Here is an 8585-nt window from a genome sequence, read left to right as displayed (position 1 = left end):
TCTCATTGCTTCAGTATATGCAATTTAGTATTTTAATTATGTCATTATAAATGAATGAAATATATTCTATGCCTATTAAATTAGGATGAGAAAAAAAAATGTTTTTTAAGTCAGCTCTAAATGTGGCATTTAACATCATATTTCCCCCTCCAAGGAAGCTTTTGTCTTCAATAATTTTACGTGTATATGACCACTCTTTTCTTCTAGAGGGAAGAGCTCTTACTATAGTGTCCCATATAACGTGAACACAGGCAAAATAACAGAATTAGTTTTTTATAGCCAAGTCTTCCAGCAATTACTGAACTCCACAATCATTGTCTGCCTTGTGGAAGTGAAACAGTAGGCTGGGAGACAGAATGTTTCTGCTCATGCCAGAAGACATGATGTATCTTAAATGGACAACTTTCTCAGGCCATAACCTGGATGACCAGTTCATTCCCCAAATCCCCCCTGCCTTTCTTTTATTACTTATTAAATCACTGTTTCTTCAGCAGGAGGCCAAAGAAATCACTGTACACTCTGAATACAGGATTGTTCATATATATTTATTGTGGCAAAACAATTCATAGGTTTCCTTTAAAAGACTTTTTAACCATGTTTAGGAACAAAATGGACTCTATGTGAAGAAAGGGGAAACTGTATCTTGTTTTGGAAAGAACATTGGATAAGGGCACATGCAAAGTTCAAACATCTTTTAAATAGTTTTCTTTCAAAATGTATCATTAGTTTTGTTCCACTTCTCTAGTTTGTAAACAACTATGTAATCAATGAAAATATATTTAGGCTACATTTAAAAAGAGATGTCTCCAGTATTAATTGGTAGTAATAGTAAAATCATATGCAAGACAAAAATATTAGGATCTAGCATGCTTGTCCTTTAACAAGTTCTATTCCAAAATTATATTACATATATTAATTTCAACTTTGTAAATGTTGCATAATCTCAAATCTTCGAGTAGTCAGACAGTGATAAAAAATGATTAAGAAACCAGACAACCCTTCTGTATTGTGAATGCTACTCATTTCAAACATTACTTGCTAGTAAAGTGCTGTTACAAGCAAAATGAAATTGTTAGTGTTTATCGAAAGCAGATGACATTTTAGTAATATTCAAATTGTACTTGTTTTGGCAAATAGTTAACAGTGTAGACATGTTTGTTTAACCACCCAAAACTAATTCAGTATAAATAATATTGTTTTCCAATAATCCTATGCTAAAAGGCACATACTAATGTTCCAGCAGTTCGTTCAAGTGAGCATTTGCATGTAGAGGTTTAATTGTGCTTTTAAATAGTTACTGAATCAGTATGACCTTGAAAGTGACATTTGTGCATGTCTAAAATACCTTCTCACAAATGAAGCTCCCACTCTGAAGGTGTAATTTCATTAAGCTTATATATATCTATATAACTATGCCTGTTGATCTCTACAGATCTACATAGATATACACATATACATATATTCATACATACACACACAAAAGGGTCTTCTGGAACAGCAGCAGAAATTGCAGTCTCTATGGTTTTGAATTGTCTTCATAATAGAAAGTTCTCGGTAGTTTTCAAACATGAATTGTCTTGGGATTTGTGAGATCCAAGGGATTATTTGTGATACTGCAGGTGTCCCACATGATTCTCTTTCCTTACAGGCTGCTTCAAGCTCACTTCACTTCCAGAAGAGATGATTGGCAAGTTATTTTCCATGTGATACTGAATAAGATGACTCACACTATCAAATATATGGTCTTTGGTTCTCACCTAATGAAAGCAAAAGAATACATTTGTGGTTAGACTGTGCTTATAACTGGTTGGACAAGAACCTAGCACATTAAAGTCAAAAGGCATTAAAGCCACTGAACTCACTGGAGGGGGATCATTAGGCTGTAGACAGCAATTTAGACTTATCCTTTGACCTGCCATTAGCTGACATGAAAAATAAAGGGCCAAGTTAAAGACACTGAATGTAGAACTGGGCTGATTCTGCTAAGAGGAATGAAATAAAATCCCCACCCCAAAGAGAGATATTTTCCCCTAAATCCCACTGAGGACTAATTTTCTGATTTACTATCTCCTCTGAGAAATGTCACTGAAGAGTGCTCTTCTAGCCCTGAGCAGAAGCCAGTGGAATTGAAATGACCAGCTCTACCCTTATCTGTATCCAGAAGTGTATTACTGATCAAATTAATTATTTAATGTTAGGGTTATTTTTCTACCAATATAGTAACAACTCAGAAATGTATTAACTGTATATACACTAATTATCATCACCTGGACTAACAACTTTTTAATACCTCACTTCTATTTCCATGTTACTTTGGTGCTTGTAAATTCTTGAATTTAACTTTCAAACCTACTGAAATCTCTGGCTAAATTTAAATTAACCTGGATGAAATCCAATCAGTTCCACTTCCTGGAATGAATCCGTGCTTTCATTTTGACTGAAATATCTGAGCAGCCCTGACATTTCAGCATATGAGATGTTCATACCTTGCCCTCAGGATCCACCAAGAGCAGATGCTTTGCTTGCCCTCCCTGAAGTCCACTGAGGACATACTGACCAGGTGACGTTGTGCTCTCTCGCACCAGAAAATCCCCATCGTTGACTAAGAGGCTCTCTGCTGCTTTCCTATTTAATTTGCCATGGTAACAGTCTTCATTCTTTAGCTGCTGCTTTATTTGTGGCAGAACACAGAGACCAGCTGTGTTTCTTGTGGCACTCTGCTGAACAGCTTCCGGTAACTCTAAAATTAAATGAAAGGGAATGTATTGGACACTTCACCTAGAACTTCACCCTAAAAAGATGCAAGACAGTATTTTTATTAGCTTTTAAAATATTCAACAGTCTTGAAGCTCTGCTCAAAGCAACCTTACAGACTGTAACGTTATGCACATATGAATGCTCACAAGCCTCCAGTGGATTAGGTAAAATTATCACATCATCTCCTCCTGTACCTTAGATGGGAAAGCTTTGGGTCGCTAGGCAACAGGGATTGGAAACAGGAATTTGTCTGATGCTCTACTGTTTTGGGTTTGCATTTCTTTGGTTGTATTAAAAAGTCAAATCTTCCCAGTGAAAACAAGATTTTTGCTGGGGTTTAGCCACTGTTTAGATTGTTGGGGGTTTTTGTAAAGATCCAGCTCTTTCTTTCTTCCTTAACAAGCTCTGAAGAGATTGTCATGGATCACTGGGAGAGTCATTTTGACTGGCTCCAGCTATGTGCAGGAATGTAAGACAACATGGCCAATGTAGCCAGAAGGGAAGGATTACAGTATGATGCATCTGCTGTGAAAAAAACGAACAATTACTGAATGTACTAACAAAACTGGGTGGTTTGGGATATAGCCAGTCAGACTGCAAATGATTCACAGGCAGGATTTTTCTAAGGAAAATAAGAGGATACCACTTCTTCAATGGAATTGTGCAACCTAAGACTTCTCAGGATATCACCAGTTCTTTTTAGAGCATAATACAGCCCCAGGCTGGAAATGTCTCAATGGTCACGAATTTCCTTTTGTGCAGTTCTGTTCAGTCCTTTGCCCACTTTCTTGTGTGGAGCCAAATCTGACAGAACACTCAGTGGGAAACTATAAAAGACAAAGCAAATAAATTAAGTATTTTCAATAATGAGGACCATCAGTAGCAACTATATAGTCATTTAATGGATATCCACCACTTTGAGTCTGTAAATCAAGACTTAATATGACATATATTTAATACTACTGATCAAACAGTTTGACTTAGAAATCATTGGATGAGATTCAAAGGTCACTTATCCAAGAACTGAGAAAAGATGGTCATAATGATCCCACTTTGACTGTGTGCTACTGCCTGTGAAGCAAAGGCATCTGAAGCCACTTCCACCTTAAAGTGGTTAAGATCTTGAGCATACAGAGCCCTCTTCCCTGAGGTATGGTGCAGTCACAAGCTTTCATATCATCCTAAAGACTTGCTTATTATTATGTGTGCAACACTATTATCATGAATCAACTACAGAAGACACAGATAACAAGACTCTCTCTTTTCAAAGCTTAGGAAAGATAGGTATTGCAATGGGACCTACTGGCCTGACGCAGTGGGCTCCCATGGGTCTGTATTGTTGCTGTACCACGAGCTGTACAGACTGCAGACTGCAGGGTCTGAGTGTTGATGTAACATGGATCATCAAAAAGATCTGTTTTGTAGGCAGGCTTCAATAATGTTGCCTCTTTTTTTGTCTTCTGTGATCTTTCAACACAGTTACCTGCAATTAGTATATAGTATGCACAGATTTCCTTTTTTTTCCTTTTTTCTTAAACTCAATTTAAAATAACTGTAAAAGCTGAAATAGGAATGTTGTTGTTCTTGTATATCCACTAAAGTAATTCAGAAGGAAAGGGAAAATTGGCAGATGAACTAGTTTTTCCGTATGGCTAGAAGGCACAAGGTACACTACCCAAAATGAGTTAGAAAGAAGTTTTCAAAAACATTACACACTGATTCAGTTCTGCTTCAATCAGTGTCAGCAGTAAACCCCCTGCTGACTGACAAGAAATTAATTCATCGACTTTATAGAAACACAAGCCATATATGTTGTTTGTTGTAAAACCCTTTCCTTCCCCTCTGTACCACAAAAAAAAAGCTTCTGAGAAGCTGAGCAATTCTCTCCCTTGTTAATTCTGGTGGAGCAGAGAAGATGGCGGAGGTTGGTGCTTTGTGGCTCTGTCTAGAGAGCCAAAGCCACATCTGTCAGGTTAGGATCCAAGCCCAGGAACAGGCTAACAGAATATCCCCTGCAGGGTATGAAAATAATAGCACTTCAGCTAGCCAAATAGCACACATAGTTTTGCTCTAGCAAATGTTTTATTCATAGATCTATTCATTCATTCTTTTATTTATTCACCCTGTCTTTGTAGAATCCATTTGATTCTCCTCTTCTTAAATCAGAAATAACACAAGAAACTGAACTATCCCCTGCAGAGAGTGTAATGGATCACTTTAAGAGCAGTGCAGGTGGGAATTCAAAAAGGACCTCATTATGCAGTGAAAGAGATGAGCTGAGGAAATGTGCTCAGGGCATCAGCTGTAGCAAAGGAAGTCCAGAAAAAGATGCAGGCAGATGATCTCCTGGAATCCCAGAGAGCAGATACTGCTAAAGGCAAACTGAGCTCAGGCACAAAGCTGCCCAAGGCAGGGGAAGGGTCCAGTCACACTGAGAAGCCAGTGACTCTGGAACCAAGGGCATGGGCTCCGTTGGAGCAACCACCCAATGCTGATAATATGGGTCTCATCAAACATTTGTAGGGGGAAGGAGTATTTTCAGAAGCTGATAAGGAATGAAGTATCTTTCTTTTACAAAGCATATGAAAGGGAATAAACCACCAAAGAGTATGAAAGAATAAAAAACAAAGAGCTACTGTACAGTACCATGACAAGTAAACCAAGTAAGTCTGCCAGCAGACATGAAGATAGAGGCCTTTAGAGAAGCTGTAAGGCTTTTTTTGTCTACCCTTCATCTAAGGAACTAGAAATAGCCCACTAAGTAGAACACTTTTCTTCATTGTATCAAAAGCCAAGGGGCAGCTCTTGCAGGCAATCTGCCTTGGTTAATTCTGCATATGCACGAGAATGAAAAGATAGTACATACCTACAGTTTTGTTTTCTTCTGGACAATTTTCATATATATTGATGAATGTTGGGCTGCATGTCTGTAGGAAAATTATAAAAACAGTCACATAAAGTAATCCCTTTGAAACCTCAGATAACTTAAAACATTCATCCACCTGTTAATGGGGGTACAGGCAACTAAATGTATCTTCCTATCTCCTCAAATAATATTTCATACTGATATACTTCTTTCTACAGGGCATCATGTCTGGACATACTCCAACCTTACAGAGGTTAACTGCCTCTGTGATATAAAACTGTTAACTGCCTAGTTTTATATCTAAGATTTAGTATATACAGTATAACACCTAGGTAATACAGTTCACGTTTTCTTATAAATGTTTCTTGCAATAAAACCAAGGAGAAATAAGTACAAGCAGTGAATTGAAAGCGAAATGGTCACCAAGTTGTTCGTGCAGCATTAAACAGTCATCAGAACTGAGAGGAAAAACAAAAAAAGAACACCTTGTGAAAAACGGATATTTGCAGGGTGACCTCCTGCAATGACTGGCAAGCTTCACATGCAAACTCAGGGTATCATCATCTTTAAGGATGTCTGGGCACTGTTGGGGAGTTGGAGACCACCAGGCCCACAGCCAAGATGTGTCATATGGTTGAGGTCAACAAAGCAGTAAGTTGATGAAGCAGTAGCACCGGAACACCTGGGAACCCAGGAGCAGTTGTTGCCAGACACAGATAACACTTGGGAGCAGCAAATTTTTAGACAGCACCAACAGGATTCCAGTGGGTGCATCTGAGTGCACTCCCTCTAGAGCAAAGCAGCAGTGCCTCCTTCCCTGAGTGGGGAAATGCTGGTGTTCCCAAGAACTCACAGAGCAGACTTTGTACAGTCAGTGTGAACTCAGCTGGTTTTACTCCCTGATTTCTTGGGTTTTATTCCCCACTATTCCAGTAAAGAGCTACAGATATATGCATCTTTTGCTGCTGTGGCTGATTTAACAGAGCCTCTTGAAATACTCCAAGGGTAATTAATGTTGTATATACATTGCAATCAGTTAATGCTGTATGTATAGGTTGTAGAGCATAATGGACAGGGTGAAATATTTAGCAGATCTCAGAATTAGGACCCAGGAGATCCCAGATATTGCAGATGTTCTCTCACACATGCCATTTTAATCTGTATCTATTTTCTTCTCACAGCTAACAAGAGAACAAGGGAATATTACTTGGTCTCCTAAAAGTACTCTAAGGACAAACGAGTTAATATTCAGAAAGTGCTTTGGGATTCAATTATGTACTAAGCATCATTAAATCTAGCCTAAAAAACCTTTTCCCAGGATAATCAGGACCTGGTTCTGATGTTAATGCCATGCTTTACACCACAGTAATACTTTATTATTCATTCCCATAACAGGCAGTGAACCGTTATCCCAGAAGATGATGTACTTACCAAGCAATACTGCTTTTTGCACTGTATAAAAGAGTTAGCCCTTTGGTCCATTTGCACTTTCATTCGCATGTCTAATACTCCACCGGTGGGAGGCTCTTTCCCAGGAATTTCGTTGTAATATTCATGATCCTCCCTCTCCTGTGAATTCCCAGCTGATCCATTAGCATTTGCTGCCTCGCTGAAAAAATATGGGGGGAGGGGAAGAGGAAGGTGACTGATGTAATCAACTGCTTTCTAGTGTAGACAAATGTCCTCAATGTTTGCACATCGCACAATAGACACATTAGCCGTATGCAGGCTGTAAAGGGCTTTGGGCCTGAACTTTCAGAGCTTTATTTTTCCAATTACTTCTTCCTGAATTAAAAATGTAATCATAAAATCAACCAGGTTGGAAAAGACCATTAAGATCATCAAGTCCAACCTTTACCACAGGACTGCCAAGTCCACCACTAAACCGTGTCACTAAGGACTTTGTCTACAGTTTTTGAACACTTCCAGGGACAGTGATTCCACCACTGCCCTGGGCAGCCTGTTCCAATGCCTGAGCACCTTCTTGCTGAAGAAATTTTTCCTAATATCTAATCTAAACATTCTCTGGTGCAGCTTGAAGCCATTTCCTCTTGTTCTATCACTTGTTACCTGGGAGAAGAGGCCAGCCACCTGCTCTCCCCATCCTCCTTTCAGGCAGTTGCAGAGAATGGTAAGGTCCCCGCTGAGCTTTCTTTTCTCCACACTCAACATGCCCAGTTCCCTCAGCCATTCCTCATCAGATTTGTGCTCCAGGCCTTTCACCAGCTCCGTTGGCCTTCTCTGGACCTACTCCAGCATAGTCGCTAGAGTTTGAGATGCAGGGAGGTACACTCATTTTCTTAGCAACAGGCAGTCCAAATCCCTTTTCTTTGACTCGAAAATATAAGAGCCACCTACTGAAACTTTAAGAGAAGAGCACCAACACATCATTCATTAAGGTGTCCAAAATGTAGACCATAAAACTAATTCCTCTGGCTTCTTTTCTCAACTGTATAAATCCAGAGAATGAGGGGGGAAGGGGAGGAAGGCAACACTTACAAGAAAAAATGAAAACCTCATAGCATTTAGTTAGAAAAGACTGCAACTGTTTTAAAAAAATCAAATATTGCTACCAGAAAAAAAAAGTAGCTTTCCTGAATATACCCTGATTTTAATAACTATAAGCAATATAACTGTTCTGTTTCAGCTGGAAGAAAACATGAAGGAGAGCACCCAATGTTTTTCTTGAGCTAAACCAGAACGATGATAGTTTAAACGTACAGCTGATACACTGCAAAACAACTAGGTGCTTCCTGTACTGTCTCCGGTCCCGAAATAAAAAATTCATCTAAAATCTTAATTCAGAATATAATTGGATAAAAGGCCTCAAGCAGGAAAGAGATAAAGTTCAAGTAGTTGATTATGTGATATGCAGTGCAAGTATTTGATTATGTGATTCACAGTAGTTTGGAAGGGAGTGACTCATTCACACAGCAATATTCAACTTCTCTGCCTGAGGACC

The 8585-nt window shown here is 38.9% G+C and overlaps 1 protein-coding gene across 3 annotated transcripts in view; it reads right to left on the bottom strand.

The window, feature by feature from the left end:
• Positions 1-526: 526 nt before the first annotated feature.
• SHC4 (SHC adaptor protein 4) overlaps positions 527-8585 on the bottom strand; it is a 31635-nt gene continuing 23576 nt past the window's right edge. Inside the window, exons 8-12 of one of the 3 annotated variants that reach the window (XM_005142514.4) lie at positions 7055-7232; positions 5624-5684; positions 4061-4240; positions 2487-2740; positions 527-1757 (exon numbers count right to left, since the gene is read on the bottom strand). In XM_005142514.4, the coding sequence (XP_005142571.2) occupies positions 1602-1757; positions 2487-2740; positions 4061-4240; positions 5624-5684; positions 7055-7232 (829 nt within the window). In that variant the 3' untranslated portion in view covers positions 527-1601. Of the gene's footprint in view, positions 1758-2486; positions 2792-4060; positions 4241-5623; positions 5685-7054; positions 7233-8585 lie in introns of those variants that run through there. The other 2 variants (XM_031043229.2, XM_031043230.2) reach the window with 2 other exon arrangements.

This window comes from Melopsittacus undulatus, chromosome 9 (assembly GCF_012275295.1).
Source record: "Melopsittacus undulatus isolate bMelUnd1 chromosome 9, bMelUnd1.mat.Z, whole genome shotgun sequence".
NCBI classification, from domain to species: Eukaryota; Metazoa; Chordata; class Aves; order Psittaciformes; family Psittaculidae; genus Melopsittacus; species Melopsittacus undulatus.
Note: the sequence above shows the minus strand (reverse complement) of the source record. Positions and strands in the feature narration are given on the sequence as shown.